The following is an 18252-nucleotide window of genomic DNA, read 5'->3' as shown; positions in this document are numbered from 1 at the left end:
CGTTATCAAACTGATAGGTCTAAAGTCTTTAACCTTGATCGCTTCCTGTTTCTTTGGGATAAGGCAAATGTAAGTTTCGTTGGTGATGCCATTGACAATGCCTCTATGATAAAATTCAGCGAACACCTTCATTAAATCCGCTTTGACCGTATCCCAACATTTTTGACAGAAAAAAGCCATTGTAAACCCGTCCGGTCCTGGTGCTTTGGATCCATCACTCTCAAACACTGTTTTTTTAATCTTTTCTTCCGCCAATTGTATCTCCAACTCCTCACCTTCAAGTCTAGCTAAAGGACTCCATTCCAATCCTTTGAATCCTCCCCTCGCCATCCGATTTACTATAAAGATTTCTGTAAAAACCGATGATTGTTTCTTCAATCTGACTCTCCTCTGGAACCACAGACCCATCCTCCCGTTCCACTTTATCTATCGTCGATCTGTTCCTTCGATTATTCATTAAAGCGTGAAAAATTTTGAATTCTGATCCCCATCATTCAGCCATCTGATTTTAGCTTTTTGATTATCCATTTGGTACCTTCTAAGTGACTTTAACTCCTTTGAGTTACTTCATAAACTTATATCCTTCCCACCCTTGGCCGACCCCTTTGTTCCACCATGACAAGATTGATTCTTTAAAATTTTTGTGGGACAGCCGAGCATTCTCGAACCTGAACGGCACAGGACCCCAACTGAGTTTAGTTGTATCAAACAATACTGGATAATGGTCTGAAGTAATTCTGTGTAACATCGTTTGTTTGAAGGTAGGGAAAATGTCCATCCATACCCCGGAGAATAGATATCTGTCTAAACGGCTGCATATCGGGTTGACCCTAAAATTAGACCAAGTGTACTTTGCGTTCAATAATGGCGGATCATGCAATCCCAATTTCCCGATTTCGTACTTTTGTTTTGTTGGGATTTTAGCGATATCTTTTTTCTCTTTTGTTTCGATAATTTGTGACAGAGAAGCTAGTTGTAGAGAAGTAGAACCGAAGGATAGACATAAATATGCATAAAGTCATTAAACTTGGATGTAAATACATAGTTCTCACATCTTAGCCTCAAGTAACTTGCATGCCTGTAAATCCGTTCACCCTTTTTCTTGATTCCGTGAGGATATAGTTATTCATCTGATTATCCCCACTTTATTCATTTTAATGGGATTCCAATAAGTCGCCTCTGAAGAACTGAATACTTTTATTGAATTTCTGTTGTGTTGAATAAGTATTAATAATTGAGAGTTTGAAGAAACATGCTGGAATAAATTATCATGTTTTCCTCTGGTTTGTTTTTGCTGGATATATCCGTTCATCTGAATAAATTTTATTCTTTTTAATGGGATTCCAATGTGTAGAATATATCAGATTAGTTCTCGTATTTTTCTCATATTGAAGGATACATCCACTCGATAGATTGATCAAGCAGTCAATCAATAAATTAATCAGCTTGTTCTCGGATTTTAGGTCACCCTCCTCTCTCAAGTTCCTAAAGCATCAACCGAAAATGCATCAGCTGCAACAATTGGCATTATCAAGGTTCAAACTAATATGAGGTTTAGTTTAATGGGGATTTTTCTTTCATGTATTTTTCTAATTTTTTAATCCTTTACAGTCATTGATTGGTCACTTTGATCTTGATCCAAACCGAGTTTTCGATATTGTAAGTTGGATATCTAATTTTCAAATTAATTCTTCTTATATAGTTATACTGTTTCTTCACTCTATACAATTTATTCTTACTGGAGTTTTGTTTGTTAAAGGTGTTGGAATGCTTCGAGCTTCAGCTTGATAACAGTATTTTTTTGGAATTAATTCCGATGTTTCCCAAGGTATTGAAGCTGATGACGTGCAATGTACCCTTTGTACCTTGATTTTGAATGTATCCACTGATGCCCTATTGTGTGTATATTGTTTCTCTTCGACATGTTCTTGGTGCTTCTATGAGAACGGAAATTTGTGGTGTTAATGCTTTTTTCATGTTGTGCAGTCCCCTGCTTCACAAATTCTTGGGTTCAAGTTTCAATATTATCAGCACACGGAAATTAACAGTTCTGTACCAAATGGACTTTATCAACTTGCTGCATTGTTGGTAAAGAAAGACTTCATTGATGTTGAAAGCATGTGAGTAAGCTTGCATTCTAGGTGTTTTATTTAAGTTGCAAGCTGGTTTTGGTGCTCTGTGTTTCTACACAGGCACTTTGTTGGGTAAATCATTTAATGATTTAATCTGGTAACACATATTTTATGTTTTTCGTTACTATTGCACTTCAGATTTCTGGTTCCAGGAGATATGGTAACTGTTGAACTGTGGCCTCAATTTAGTTCTCTCTTTCAAGACTTTAACAAGATCTAAATTCGAATATTTGTTGTTCCTGTTACCTGCATTTATTTCTCATCGAATTCGGAGAGTAACCAATTAAATCTATGGATTAACATCAGAAAACAAAAATGACACCTTGGGTCTTGAAAGATTGGAGGAAAGGAAGCTTACAAATTTTTTTTTTGATAACAATCGATAATATATTGATTAATAAAATTAATTACAAAAAGTGAACCAAAGGTCCACATAAAAAACCCATAGTCAAAATAAATTAACATAATACTAGTCCCCAATTCATATACAACTCTGAGAACGAGAATGATTTAAACTCTACAATCATCAAACTCCAGCCCAAAACCCTGAATTTAATCTTGTTCCAATACTCCTCAATTGAGTCTTCTTGATCTTCATTGTTCCATCACTCCTCAATTATGTCTTCTTGATCTTCAAAGATCCTCTTATTCCTCTCCATTCACATAGATTAGTTTAAACAGTGAACTACCATATTCCAAAAAATTTCTGCCCCATCTCCCCAAATCTCCTCTGAGATCCGACTTTAATAAATCCCAAGTTGATCTCGGTACTCAAATCAGGCCGAACTCCGTCAAAGCTTTAAACGAAAGACAACATAAAAAAGGACAATGAATGATCAAATGGTCCTGAGTCTCCACCTCTTTCCGACATAATACACACCAATTTGACAAAAAGAACAAGAAAACTTTTTTGCCAACATCTCAGGCGGTGGTAATTTTTTAAGCACTGTAATCCACGAAAGGAAGCTTACAATTGGGACAAGCTATTCCATTTACACGCTTGAATGCATGTCATGTTGAACACGTATTCTGATTCTTTAGAGTAACTATTTAATTTTCAGCGTCTTCTGTGCTTGGTTTTATGTAACTCATCCAAAGAGTTGAAAAAAGTCATGGGATTTACGAGGAGGGCTTATCCCTGGCATAGTTTTGTCAATGAAGTAGAACGAATGAACATTCCCGAGTTACTGAGTTTTGAATTATTGTTTCTATGAACTGATAAAATCTAAGGTGCTTTTTTTACCTAGCTCCTGTTAGTTTAATGAGTGTAGAGGTCCTCTTTTTTGTTTTTAACTAGCAACAAAGATAATATAAATGTTTAAAAGGAATATAGTTCTCAACTCATGCGTGATTTTTTTGTGTGAAATGAACTCGTTTGTTTTTGAAGTATAGACTAGAGGCTGTGGACCTACAAAGCAATGGGAATGATTAATGTGTTGCTACTTAACAGTGTTTCCGTTGTAATCTTGGTGTACTCTAGTGGTGCTTAGCACTGTTTGACTTTGGAGGTAGAGAACCTTTTGTGCTATGCAGTACTTTTTCAAAAATTTAACTTTCTGTTTGAATTTTTTCCCCACCTTTTTTTGTCACTTATTCCTCATCTAGATCTACTACAGCTGTGACAATTCTCTCACACGTTTATCACTGCTACATATTTATTTTTTGAATATGCTCGGTATAAACTTATTTTTGCATGTTGATATTCACATGTGATTTTGTATTTCATTCAGATATGCCCATTTACGTCCCAAGGACGAAGAGGCATTTGAGCAATATAATGCTTTTTCTGTAAAGAGACTTGATGAGGTGATTCTATTTATTTATTTTCTGTAAGTTGCTTTTATGTTATGACCACTTCCTGCACTTGTTAAGATGTTATATCATTCAAGTAATTTTCGCTGAATATTTGGTTCTTTCCTCACTAGTTATTGACTGTTAAATGCGCACACACATGAACGCACCCGCTAATATGTGATTTGATTGATTGAATACTTTTGACATTAAACAGTTGTTTATTTTTGCAAATGTACCTTAAGATTTTCCATATTTTACATTTTTAATCTTCTCTACTTTTTATTATTTCATGATCTTATTTCTTATTTCCTTGGGATGAGCAGGCCAATAAAATTGGGAAAATTAACCTTGCAGCCACTGGGAAGGACCTCATGGATGACGAGAAACAAGGAGATGTGACTGTAGATCTTTTTACTGCTTTGGACATGGAAAAAGTGGCAGTTGCTGAAAGATCTTCAGAGCTTGCAAATAATCAAGCCCTAGGTCTACTGATTGGCTTCCTTGCCGTAGATGATTGGTAGACTTGAATCATCATCTTAAAATTCTAGTGCTGTGTCGCATTGTTGCTTTAAATATCATTAACATCATCATCATTGTTCTGATTCTCTCACTTTCCTTGAAAAAAACACTATATACAATGGTACTAGAGTAGTTTTGGTCTTGTTGAAAATTAAGATTTGAGGAACTTTATTTCATTTGAATTTACTTTTTGATTTCTCAGGTTTCATGCTCATCAGCTTTTGGAGCGTCTCTTACCTCTCAATCCTGTGGAACATGACCAAATTTGTCAGGGGTTGTTTCGGTAATTCAGATTATCCCGTGTAATTAGATGTGAAATTTTTTTAATGGGAAATAATGCTAGATGTCTTATATTGATTTGTCTCATTCTTTCGTCTTTTCCCTCTACATCCTTTCTTTTTCTTCCTTGGTGTTCATTCTTCTCCAAATTCATCACTAAGACTTTCTAACATTTCTATGCTTATTTGTCCAGGCTTATTGAAAAACAAGTTTCCTCGGCTTACAAAGTCGTGTGCCAATTGAGAGTTTCAATTTGTGATGCATCCTATGGTACTGGTGTTGATTCAGAGGCAGCAAATTCATACCTCAAAAAATCCTTCATCAATCTACCTAATGAACTGTTTGAGATGCTTGCTTCTGCTGGACCTTATCTTTACCGTGACACATTATTACTGCAGAAGGTCTAACGTTCTCGTCTTTTATGACTTATTGTTCTTTTGCTTTTTATTATGAAATATCCACCCCTTTTACTGATGGCCATGATTGACATGCAGACCACTAGAGTGTTGAGAGCTTATTTTCTTTGTGCCGTTGAGCTTGTTAACGATGCCGATGGGGCATTTTGTACTCGTACTGCTTCTTTCGAAAATCTGAATCCTCGCCTTCACCTGAAAGATGCAAGATTAAAAATTGAGGAAGCACTTGGTACATGTCTTCTTCCTTCTTTGCAGTTGATTCCTGCTAATCCTGCAATTGGACAGGAGATATGGGAACTAATGTCCCTTCTTCCGTACGAGGTAGCTTTTCCAACTGATTCTCTATGATAGCACATTAGTATCAATTGTATTCAGCAAAATGATAATTTTGTAAACTGTTTCTACTTTCTACAGGTGCGATACCGTTTGTATGGTGAATGGGAAAAGGATGACGAGCGTTTTCCAATGGTTTTGGCAGCAAGGCAAACAGCGAGGGTATGTCTCTACTGTTTATGAGACTGTTTCTTTATTATTTGTACCACTTATTCTTTAATTTGTTTTCTGTTGGTCTTTTACAGTTGGATACTCGTAGGATTTTAAAACGCCTCGCCAAAGAAAATTTAAAGCAGCTTGGTAGAATGGTTGCCAAACTAGCTCATGCAAATCCAATGACAGTGCTTCGAACAATTGTTCATCAGGTAAGTTTTTTTTTGTCAAAGAATACATTATTCTACTTGATAACTGGACCTCTAGCTGAAAGACTTATCTAGCCTCTTTCATCTGTAGATTGAGGCGTACAGGGATATGATTGCTCCAGTTGTGGATGCTTTCAAGTATTTGACGCAGGTCTTTTAATATTTTGTGCCCTTTAGATTGTAAGATTCATGAATACTTTCCGCCAGATTAAATTTCTGTAGTTGAATAAAGTTTATTCGGTCTTTCTTTTCCCTGGTATGAAATTAGATCCGTTGAAGGTTCACGGACGGATTTTCTAAATTAACTAGTATTTGTTCACACTTTAGGATTGCATTGGCATGAAGTCATAAGATTAATTAAAAATCATTTCCTCTTGTCATGTTTGCATGATTATTCTGTGTAACGTGGGCATGATATGTGAGATTTTTGGCTACTTCTACAAGAATTTATACAGAGTTTCATATTTGATTTCTTTTAGTTATATTTTAGTTTTATTTGCATGTGTACCTGGATAATTTCAGCGGAGTGTATTGCAAGCGTTTTGGCTTATTTGCATTGTCGTGCCTATTGTTGTTCTGTCACTAGCGAGGCAGGAAAAAACGATTCAACTATTTGTCATTAAAATGGTGGGGGCGACCATTATTTATGTTCTACTTAGTTGATGACTGTCTTCATTGTACAATGATTATAGTTAAAATTTTGAGCAATCAAGTTGTACTCTTATGTAACGTGTCTCTACTTTTTGTTTATGTCCAATGCATGCCTTTAACAGCTTGAGTATGATATCCTGGAATATGTTGTCATCGAACGCTTGGCTCAAGGTGGACGCGAGAAGCTTAAAGAGGATGGTCTTAATTTGTCAGACTGGCTCCAATCACTGGCATCATTTTGGGGTCACTTGTATGTACCCTTACGCCATGAAATTTCTTTGGTTACTTATCATTTCGGATGTTTATTGTTCGAACTTCTTATATTCCTTGTTCATTGTGTGAGTATGTGGGTGTCTTGCCTTGGAATTTTGATTTATTGTGTATATTGATTTAACATGTAGCCACACGTGTTACTGAAATAATCTTTTACTTGACCTTTATGAAGTGAGATTAGCACTTGAAATTCACATGGGTCTTTAGCTTTTTTATTAATCCTAGCCTTTTATTCATTTTTGTCAATGCATTTGTTATTGAACTTCTGGTCCTTTTAACCACACAAAGGTGTTAAATAATAATGAATCAGTCTCTTTTAAATAGAATCAGATTTCCCGGGGATGCTTTACCCAGTTTGCGGGTTGTGTGATGTCCTCTGGAGAAGCTGGTTGTTGAAGCTGCAGATTTATTGGACCTTGCAGTTCGGGCTGATTGATGGCTCCCGTTTAGCCTGTTCATGGGAATGTTGGGCTGAATCAGATCTGTCTTTGTATGGGGAATACTCATGTAATTTGGTTGTAAAGAAGCCAGTCTATGGGCGGGCATAATACACTAAATACATCTGCCCTGTTTGGTTGATAAGGAGGCTGTAATTGTTAGTAACTTTTGGGTAGTTAAGGATTTTACTTTCTATGAATATTGGACACATCAACTGCTCTCCAGAAGATTTCCCTTGCAAAAAGAAACATTACATTCCTATATGTTTAATGCTGGACGATCTAGTATAATGAACTTCTTTAATGGGGGGAGATATGTTTTGTTGACATCTTAAATGAAACTCTGCCTTTTGTTCTGGAATGGCCTTTAGAACACAAGTTCGTTTGGTATCACAGAACTAATCTTAGAAAATAAGGCCAATATGTGAATGCTATGAGGATTGGTATTGTCTGACTTTTTTGGGGGATTGTCTTGAGTACTGAGACAAGGGTACCATCTCATTGGGGTGATGTAATTATTGATGCCCATTTTCTGCTGTATGCTCGAGCTGTGGAATTCTTGTCCAAGTCAGTGTTGAGTTTGAGTTGAAGATCAGATTTGTTATTTATTGTATACTCTCTATCATTTTCCTCTGGATTTGTCGCCCTCTGAACTCCTCAATTGCATGTATCCTGGAACTTGGCATTTAAGTTATTTGACATTTTAGGTTGGCCTCTTGACTAATCATGAGCATTGTCAATGATCTTGACACTACGAACTGTTGCTTGGACTTAATGACAAGGAATGGTAAATCTATCAGAATTATTAGGTTGACATCATTGGTGTTATTAGCATCAGGAGTATTTTACCAGCATGCAATTCTTTAACTGAGCGGTTTATTTTGGATCGTCCTGGAAGACACGTCTTTACTATTTGGTTCATCTTCGAAGTGAGAATCTTGTGGTACTTGGGAAGGCCAATTCAATTTCATTCTGGAGCAATGTTTCGAAGATCAAGAGAAACTTGATCTTGATTTCTCCGCATTAGCTCTCAAGTTTGCTATTTCCGCTTGCATGTAAGATGACTGAGAAGGATTTAACTAAGCATGAATTTGACTCCATTGTTAAAATTATAAGAATATTGTGCCATCAGGTGCTCGCACCTTATGCTTTGAAATGGAGGGTTCGATGCTCAGTATCAATTGTGTTGCCTGCACCTATCCAATGTGGTTTTGTTGAGTCTGCATGTTATGATGAGTTAATTTTCAAAGAACGGGTACACTTTAATCAAGCTATAGCCAAAGAACTCAGGGTTGTTATTCTACCCATCTAGTGTGAGCATGGTGCATCATCAGATTTTCCAGCTTTTGATTGAAGGAAGAAGTCTGTTATTCCTGAAGTCGTGGGTATTTTCTTTGTGACATCTTTTTATGCACGTACAATATGATGTCGAAGTTTAGTTAACTGGTCTTTCATTTGAAATTGTGGTGAGTTTTGTATCTTAACTCGTGTTCATGTATTCAGGAAATATGATATTAAAGTTTAAATTCTTGATTTATTGCGATAATTTTATTTTTTGATCTGTAAGTTTTTTATTGTGATTCCTTCAATGAATTATCTGCAAGAGAGTATTCCATGGGGATTCCATTGATTATATGTAGCTAAGTACTGCTTCTTTTATTATTTCTATTTATCACTCGCTACTTGTTCATTTTTCAAAATTCTGTTAGTTATTTTTCTCTGATTTAGTTTAGATCCCTATTAGTTAAGGAAGGGAACATGTCATTTTTTCCTGCTTATTTCAATCTGCTTTTAGTAATTCTTTAATTGCACATTTACTCCAAGGTGCACCAGTCTAGGATGAGTCTGGAATATATAATACGTAGTCTGTACAATGAAATATTACTAGAAAGAAGCATACTGGTCGTGAAATTCTTGGGTTTCTGTATAGGTTATAGTTGATGTTGACCGTACGTGCAGATGATCTATTCAAGTGGTGTTTCCATTTAGATGTTTAATTTTGCGATTACTGTGTTATTGGAAGTAATCTTATTGGATGATATATGGTTTGGTTTTGGATACCGTAACATATATACGATAAAAGGTGAAATCCTTTGGTTGAAACCTACAGAGTAGATAATTGAAATAATCTGACACATCAATTTAATCGTCAATACCAGAAAAGTCCTCTTTTGGACCAACTTATTTTGCTTAAAGTTTCGGTCATAATGATTTTTTTAATAAGTCAAACATGTCAAATTTTGAGCTGTGCTTTAAATAAAGCAAAAGTTGTAATGTTAGAATTATCTTCGAATAGGGAATGCTCCAATGTGAAATAAAGAAAACTTATAAAAATTGCAACATCTTTGTCGTTTCAAATTAAAGTTTTAAAGAAAATGAAGTACGGACACATAACATCGCTTTGATTTAGTGAGCATTAAAATTTGGTCATCCTAGTCGGCATCTAAACTTTTATTATGTTTGTTTTGGTGAAGTTTACAAATCCTTTTGGAATTCCTGCTGCTAAATAATTTTCTTATAAGCTAACATGCAATCAAAGTTACAGTTTTGGTCAACTATTCCGGAGTTTCAGTTGATTATGCTTGGGATCATGACATGTTATCCTGTTTCTAGGTGTAAAAAATATCCATCAATGGAACTCAGGGGTCTTTTTCAGTATCTTGTAAATCAGTTGAAAAAGGGACATGGAATTGAGCTCGTTCTCCTTCAGGTTGTTTCCACCCGAGTATATTGTTAGTTTCTGCACTTCTACTTCTAAATGTTTGTGTTTGAAATTTTGTGGGTCCTCTTTAGGAGCTGATACAGCAGATGGCGAATGTACAGTATACAGAAAATATGACAGAAGAACAATTGGATGCCATGGCTGGAAGTGACACTCTTCGATATCAGGCTACGTCATTTGGCATTACCAGGAACAACAAGGTGCTTTATTTTGTGCTCGCTTGAAAAAATAGGAGTAAGCTTTAGTAGAATCAATTAACATGTTGGTTTTTTTAGTTCTCCTTGATAAAAATAAAACTGGTAAAATACTGTGTAAGAATATCAATTGCTTTTTTCTTCGTTCATGTCGTTACAAGTAGTTGTTAAAGGTGCAAGGCGCCAAGACACAAAGGGATCCTGGAGCCTGAGACACAAGTTAACGAAGCAAGACACACTTTTATTTTTTTAATATATATATATATATATATGATTGAGGAATTTTTATAGTATGATTAATGCACTTTTGTTTTGACTGCTTAATTTTTCGCTTAATTTTTCAGCTCTAGAATTAAGCACTCAAAACAAAAGTTCATTAATCATAATATAAAAATTCCTCGATCATCTAAATCATATTCGTCTTCTTCCATTGACTCGTCACAATCCTCATATATTTCGGACTTGTATTCTTCTTTCACCAGTTTCATGATCAATGTCCATTTCTTCTTCCTCTTCGTCCAAAATACGTGAAATCATTCTTTTTCTGGTTGTTTTGGACATAGATACACTTGCCTCATCTGAAGAAGACGATACACGAGACCTAAAATCTTAAAAATGCTCATTAACCCTGGAAGCATGAGCAACATCACCTCGTGTCAAGCTATCATCCCCAAAAACTAGATTATTTTCTTCTTCATTGTCAAATCCTTCCATCAATCATTCATTGCTATCATCGATATCATTCAATGAAATATGATCAATTTGTTTCGCAAATTATATCGATGTCTCAATGCTCTATTGTATTTAATACATGCAAGATCATTCAGACGTTTTTGCACCAACCTATTTCTTCTTTTTGAATGAAATTTTAAAATTTTTAAAAGAAAACTTTTATGAATTGTTCATATTATATCAAGTTATCAACTATCAAATATTAAATACTTACATGCTCAAACACACTCCAGTTTCGTTCATGACCAGATGCGCGGCAAGTGAGGTTGAGAATTCTGTATGTATAACAAAATAACAACATTAATTAACTAACAATGAAGAAAATGAAAACCCCCTTTCAATTTTTTTTTCAAACACAAACAGAAGTGTATGCAACCTCATTCCGCTCAAGAACTACTTGGATCTCTTGAAGAATGGCTATTGCCGTTGGAGTGTTTCAAAGATTAAGTACCGGCGGCGTTGGTTCTTAAATTCCTCACACCATAATTGTGGACGAACAAGACTGTGGACGACCTTGTTCCAATTTTAGAAACCAGAGTTGGATCCTGCTCTCACGGTAGAAAGAGCCCAACCCTTGTTATCCTCCAATGATGTGTTGATGTTGAATTTTTTTTTTTTGCATCGACTGAACCTTCCCAACAGATCTGATTGGATATTATACCAGGGAAAATAAAGTTTTGAATACTGGGGGACATATAGATGGCCATCGCTGCTACCTCGTAGTCGTCCTCTCGAATGTTTGTTGGTGCAGCTTGATGATACCCTGTTGATTAGTGTTCTTTTTTCTCTGATCTCATTCTTTCAAGTGCATGGTTGCCAGAAATCTGAAATCTACTTGTTACGAGCGTAGGACTGAGTTTGGGGCAATCACTCATATATGTGATTTCTTCTTTTTTCAGCGTTTTTTGTCCCTGCTTCCCTGTGGTTATCAATTGAAAATTATTGGCTCGAAATAGAACAAAACGATCTCTTAATTGTAGTGGAATTTTCGGAGAAAACTTGATTTTTATTCGCAAGTCTGCCATATAAATACAAGGTAAAATTCTATGCAAATGCTAAAAATCCTGACTCAATCCAGCTCTCAGAATTATCCACATGGGATAATATTTATTCAAAAGATGATAAGCTGCTAACAATAATAAGAAACAAACTTAGAATCCAAAGAAAGTCCTAATTTGTAGTTTTATATTTCCAATGCATATATCTCTTATAAATCAAATCCTTCCCATGAGCTGGATCTACTCTATAGTACTCCGGAATCGTGGGTTCGTATTGGGCCGTCGAGTTCATTACATCATTTTCCCGTGGAGAACCGTGGTTGTTCTCAAACATGAAGGAAATTAACTTGGCTGGCAGTTCAAGTTCGTCCTCCCAAGAAACTCCAGAGTCCAGCCAGTGAAAGTTCCAGCCAACGTTCGTCCTTGATGGGTGCGTTCATCCAGCACAGCTCGGGGAAGTGGACAGAATTCTTCCTGATTGATTGGTGGGAGAGTAGGAGTGCTGGGACAATTGCCATTTAATTTTTTTATGGTAGACAAATGGAAGACTGGGTAATGTTTTGCAGAGGGCGGAAGTTCCAGCTTGTAAGCAGTGTGGCCGATGCGTTCCGATACTTTGAATGGGCGGAAGTAGCGAGGTACAAAACTTCCTGTTATATCTGGTGGCCACGTTCAATTGGCGACAGGGCTGTAACTGGAGAAGTACCAGGTCCCTAATTACAAAGTTGACGTCCCGATGAGAAGAATCATAATTCTGTTTCATGAGATTTTGAGCATGTTTGAGACGACCCCGGAGTTCAGATAACGTTTTATCTCGTTTTTGAAGATCAATGTCAACCGCAACAAGATGGGAAAGCCCAGGGCGTGATTAGGCGTGGTGGTGGCCTGCCATAGACAACTTCGAAGGGGGTTGAGAGGAGCGAAGAATAGAAGCTTGTGTATTAGGAATATTCTTCCCAATATAACCAATCCAGCCACTTTGGAGATACGTTTCTTCCAAAAGAAATCGTGAATGTAACGTCACGATCGCTTGCAATCGTTTCTGGTAAGCCATGAAGCTTGTCGATATTATTAAAGAAATTACTCGCAACTGAGACCGTCGAGTTTGGACGTGATAATGGCAAAAAGTGGGCATGTTTAGAAAAACGATCCCCCACAATGAAATTACCGATTTCACATGGGAGGAAGGTAGTCCCCTGATGAAGTCCATCGAGATATCAACACAAATTTGGTTTGGGATGGGAAGGGGTTGCAAAAACCCATCCAGTTAAAGTCTTGATTTTGTTGTTCTGGCAGGTGAGACAAGAAGTCACATATTCTTGCACAAGATGATGCATCCCATGCCAAAAGAAGTCCTTGGCAATGATGCGATGGAGAGTTTTCTGGTAGCCTTAATGGTGTGCGTCATGAACCATTGCAATGGTGGACGGAAGTAGTGAAGAGTCAGATGGAAGATAAATGCGGTCTTTGTGGAACAAAAATGCCATCTTTCAAGACCCATGTGGCTGATGCACCATCACTTGGCAATTGCTGAATTAAATTCTGAATTTGTCTGCATAGTGTGCGTGCTCAGCTTCGATGGAAGATAGAAAGTCCGAAGTAGGCATCTAAATGGCAGCCAATATATCCAGCTCGTTGAATTGGCGAGATAAGGCATCTGTGACAACATAAGATTTTCCCGCCCTATATTCCACACGGAAATAGTAACCCAATGATTTACTGTTTCAATGCTGCTGGGGAGAGGTCATGCGGTTTTCCAGGAGTAATTTAAGGCTATAATTGTCCGTTTTGACGACAAATGGATGCCCGCAAGAGTTGGCATGCCAGTGACGAACGGCTTTGACGAGGCCGATGGGCTTCTTTTCATAAGCAGGATAATTCTCCTAAACTATTGCAACTGAGCGGAGGTCCAAATCGTAGGTGGCAGTGATGTTTGAACTCCTCCCATGTGAGATTTGGAAAGTCCCCGTCTTGCTTCAAGAACTAAAGTTTTACATCTATATCAAGATGGAAGGATGCAATCTCGATGAACCCAGCTGCTGGATACGTTGATGCCGAAAAAAATGTTCTAAATGAGGGATCATGCGAGCGGGTTTGATTGCTCGTCATACCCGGGAAGATCTAAACATGAATATTTGTGGGAAAACGAGTTGCTGCGAATCAGAGGAGCCATGGTTGTGGGGGCCAGAATCGAAGTGTCTAAATATGATGCGACATAACTATAAAGATAATTCTGAGATAATTTGACATCTACTTTAACAAATTTATATCTTGGAATGAAACCAAATATACATCTTATTTCCTCAAAAAATTCTCCCAGGACAAACAAAAACTAAATAAACCATTAGTTCTCCAAATGAATCATCTTTCGCTTTCTTTCAGATTCTTTTTCATTTGTGTTCCGTATTGAAATTTTATATGTTATTGTCTGATTTACTCTGGAACATTGCATCTGTATTCACCCGCAGGACTGTGAAGCTTGTATATACGCTTGCATTTCTCTAAGTGAACTTAAAACCTGTGTCTGAGCTAATCTCTCTAGATGAGAGAGTTAGTGTTTGACATATAGCTTGTGTTAGTTGATACAAATCTGCAGTTTCTATTTATGTCTTTACCTTTTTACTTTTTCACACATCTAATATCTTCTGTTTTTGATAGTTGTACTGGCCTTTTCACTTGTTGCTTTGTATATTGTGTTATATTTCGTTTCATTTCTGCACTCGATGTTTCACCACTTTTGACCTGAATTTTTGCGTTTGTTTCATCGCTGATACCTTGTTATCTGCAACTCCTTTTTTCCTCTGGATAAATGAATATGAAGTTTAGGTTTACTTTGTTGAAAATAATATAGAGTTTTAATGATAATTATTTGTCCGGCTATGCTATATGTTGTCACTGTTCGATACTTAGATTATGAAAGATAATATATTTAGAAAACGAGCAAGGAAAATTCAAACTATTTGTTGGATGAATGGATTCTTTAAATGAGAAATTATTAATTACCATATTAGATAAAAGATTGAGTTGTGGTGGTTAAAAGTGTTATCGACGTTGTACGCGTGAGATGGTTAAAATTGTCGATGTGAACCATTTCAGGTACCTCTGTGGAAGCGGGAAAGACACTAGTGTTAACTCAATGAAAACGAGATGAATGTTGAAATTTAATGTGGCATGAAACCATTGAACATGAATTGAATTATTTACTTGGACCTTAAATTCAAATGGAGCATAGTGGAGATTATCGATCTATGGTAGTGGTGTAACTTTGGACTAAGTCTTATACTATGATGATGATGGGTTTAGTTTAAATCATTGATTCTAATTACTTCGTTTAGTTCTCTCTATTTGTTCTTTCTCACTTAGATTATGTCTGTGAATATGCATTCTCTATCAAACTGTATGTGAGCTTGCTATTGCAAAGTATCAAATGCAGTCGTTGGACAACCCAGAAACTTTGCTAGAGTTTTAAGGTGTTTTATTTTCTTCAGGCTTTGATCAAGTCCACTAACAGGCTTAGAGATGCTTTGCTCCCGAAGGAGGAAAACAAATTGGCGATTCCTCTTTTGCTACTCATTGCCCAGCATCGTTCTGTGTATGCTCCATGGCTGTTGAAATCAGTGTTTTTTTTACCAGATTTGAGATTTTACTTGATACTAGTTTACAGTGGGTGGTCCAAATTATGTGATTTTTGCGAACAACCGCTTTTAAATTTTCAGTAAACATTTGTAAAGTTTATCTAATGTGCATTCATTATGTAGGGTTGTCATAAAAGCAGATGTGCCGTACATCAAAATGGTCTGTGAACAGTTTGACAGATGTCACGGGACCCTCCTTCAGTATGTGGAATTTCTTTGTTGTGCGGTGACTCCTGCATCAAGTTATGCTTTGCTGATTCCCACTCTTGATGAACTTGTACATAAATATCATCTCGATCCTGAGGTCCTATTCTCTCTTGTTCGAACCTTTTGAGTTTTTTTCTTTCTTGCTTTCTGTTATATTTACGCTCGGTTGGATCTTTATAGTTTCATAATCCCAAACAACAATGGTATACACTGGAAGCTAGGTAATGTATCTAATAATTGCTGAATAATGTCCCTTGTATTTCTGTTTAGGTGGCCTTTTTGGTATATCGACCGGTGATGAGACTCTTTAGGTGTCAAAATACTTCCAGCTCCTTCTGGCCATTAGACTGTAATGAAGCAGTGAACCCTGCTACTGCAGAAAAGGAGTCCGAGGCCTCAGATTTATCCACCAAATTGGTTCTAGATCTTGGATCTTGTCTCAAGACTTTCTCGTAAACTTATTGCCATTCCTTCTATTATTCACTATTTAATCAGTTTGCGAAATATTTATCTGCACAGAACTCTATGCAGCACCCGATGTAGCACTCAGTCTCTTCTCTAACTGCTTGCCCATTAATTACCATGCAGATGGTTTAATCTTCTTGAAACTATCAGAACAATGTTGCCCTCAAAAGCGTGGAATAGCTTGTCTCCTGATTTGTATGCGACATTTTGGGGTCTCACTCTCTATGATCTCCATGTACCCAGAAATCGTTATGAATCTGAAATTACAAAGCAGCATGCTGCTCTTAAAGCTCTCGAAGAACTTTCTGATAATTCCAGTTCTGCAATTGCTAAAAGGAAGAAAGATAAAGAAAGAATCCAGGAGTCTCTAGATCGGTTGATTATGGAGCTCCAGAAGCATGAAGAACATGTTAAATCTGTACATCGAAGGCTTGCTCACGAAAAGGATACATGGTTGAGTTCTTGCCCCGATACTTTAAAAATAAACATGGAATTTCTGCAGCGCTGTGTTTTTCCCCGTTGTACTTTCAGTATGCCCGATGCTGTATATTGCGCAATTTTCGTAAATACGCTCCATTCCTTGGGAACCCCGTTCTTCAACACAGTTAACCATATAGACGTTCTGATCTGTAAAACCTTACAACCAATGATATGCTGCTGCACTGAGTATGAAGTGGCTCGACTTGGAAGGTTTCTATTTGAGACACTGAAAACTGCTTATCATTGGAAGGTGAGAATTTTCAAATGGTGTTTTCAGCGACAGTCCCATAACTTTCCTTGCAATTGTTTTATTAGATAATATCACATTTTTTTTCTCTTTTAGATCTTTCCCCCTGTTTTACATGAACTTGATTTTACAAATTGTACCTTTGTTTTATAGAGTGATGAAACAGTTTATGAAAGAGAATGTGGAAACATGCCAGGATTTGCTGTTTATTACAGATATCCAAACAGCCAACGTGTCACATATGGTCAATTTATCAAGGTAAGTTAATGGACACAATTACCTTTATCATGTTTCCAAAATTTTATTCATAGACTACAAACGCATTTAGTAGATCCATCACAAATGGAGCTTAAATTTTTATCATAAACCTTACATCTTTGCGAGTAGGTGTGGACTTTGTAATTTTATAAATGCAAGGGCCGTTCTTGTAAACAACGCACCATGATCATCTTTTATTTTTCAACTACCAAATTCATACACAGATTCTTCTACTCCACCTACTACCATCTCTTTGGACAATCACTACCCCACCATGTAAAGATAACAAACATTCTGTCGATAGGTGGGGCATATTTATGAACAATCAATTGATTTGGGTGCGGGCATGTTAGTGAGAAAAGCAGATGGGAAGCAAAGAGAACGAATATGCAAAACTAGCAACATGATATCTCACTGGTAGATATAACTGATGATGACAATACAAAAGCACTGGCCTCTGGTAGCTTTCAAAGATATAGTGGGCATTCGAATATTTCGTGAGGTCCATGTTGATTGAATTAACATATGTTATTCCTAATATGATGCAATATATACTTCATTTATGCTCCAAACATGATTTAGGCTCCATCCCAGGCTCAAAACCCTTTACCTCACTTGTTTATTCAATTGTGTTTCACCTCATGTTTTTCTCAAAAAATCCAAATTTTTCCGATCGATCATAATTCATCAATCATGACCTATAACATCTGCTTGAAAAACGACTGAACACCATATTAAAATATTTTTCTCTGCTTATCCGATTCCTCTTCCCTTCAAAAATTTGTGTAAGTGATGTGATTGGCAGACCAGGTATAACATAAGTTGTCCTCCTTTCTGGGATATCTATCCGAAATTTTATAGCTATAGTTTCCCAGTTTCTTATTTGCTAATTGCTCTCTATTCTTGAAGGTGCACTGGAAGTGGAGCCAGAGGATCACTAGACTACTTATTCAGTGCTTGGAATCGACAGAGTACATGGAGATTCGCAATTCTCTTATTATGTTAACTAAAATATCAAGCGTTTTTCCTGTTACTCGGAAGAGTGGTATCAATCTTGAAAAGCGGGTAACATGTTTGAATGGAAAAAAAAATCTTGATCAACTTATTGTTGGATTTGC

The 18252-nt window shown here is 36.7% G+C and overlaps 1 protein-coding gene across 1 annotated transcript in view; it reads left to right on the top strand.

Annotated features, from left to right (window-relative positions):
* LOC140964301 (THO complex subunit 2) overlaps positions 1-18252 on the top strand; it is a 28738-nt gene that overhangs the window by 4813 nt on the left and 5673 nt on the right. The window contains exons 7-27 of the mRNA XM_073423952.1: positions 1464-1535; positions 1612-1659; positions 1760-1828; positions 1987-2120; positions 3863-3938; positions 4250-4443; positions 4648-4728; positions 4918-5125; positions 5219-5461; positions 5555-5635; positions 5719-5838; positions 5927-5986; positions 6609-6736; positions 9810-9906; positions 9990-10118; positions 15331-15434; positions 15601-15781; positions 15955-16136; positions 16273-16879; positions 17030-17134; positions 18044-18199. Coding sequence (XP_073280053.1) covers positions 1464-1535; positions 1612-1659; positions 1760-1828; positions 1987-2120; positions 3863-3938; positions 4250-4443; positions 4648-4728; positions 4918-5125; positions 5219-5461; positions 5555-5635; positions 5719-5838; positions 5927-5986; positions 6609-6736; positions 9810-9906; positions 9990-10118; positions 15331-15434; positions 15601-15781; positions 15955-16136; positions 16273-16879; positions 17030-17134; positions 18044-18199 — 3075 coding nt within the window. The remainder of the gene's footprint in view (positions 1-1463; positions 1536-1611; positions 1660-1759; positions 1829-1986; positions 2121-3862; positions 3939-4249; positions 4444-4647; positions 4729-4917; positions 5126-5218; positions 5462-5554; positions 5636-5718; positions 5839-5926; positions 5987-6608; positions 6737-9809; positions 9907-9989; positions 10119-15330; positions 15435-15600; positions 15782-15954; positions 16137-16272; positions 16880-17029; positions 17135-18043; positions 18200-18252) is intronic.

This window comes from Primulina huaijiensis, chromosome 18, assembly GCF_012295235.1.
Source record: "Primulina huaijiensis isolate GDHJ02 chromosome 18, ASM1229523v2, whole genome shotgun sequence".
Taxonomy (NCBI): domain Eukaryota; kingdom Viridiplantae; phylum Streptophyta; class Magnoliopsida; order Lamiales; family Gesneriaceae; genus Primulina; species Primulina huaijiensis.
Note: the sequence above shows the minus strand (reverse complement) of the source record. Positions and strands in the feature narration are given on the sequence as shown.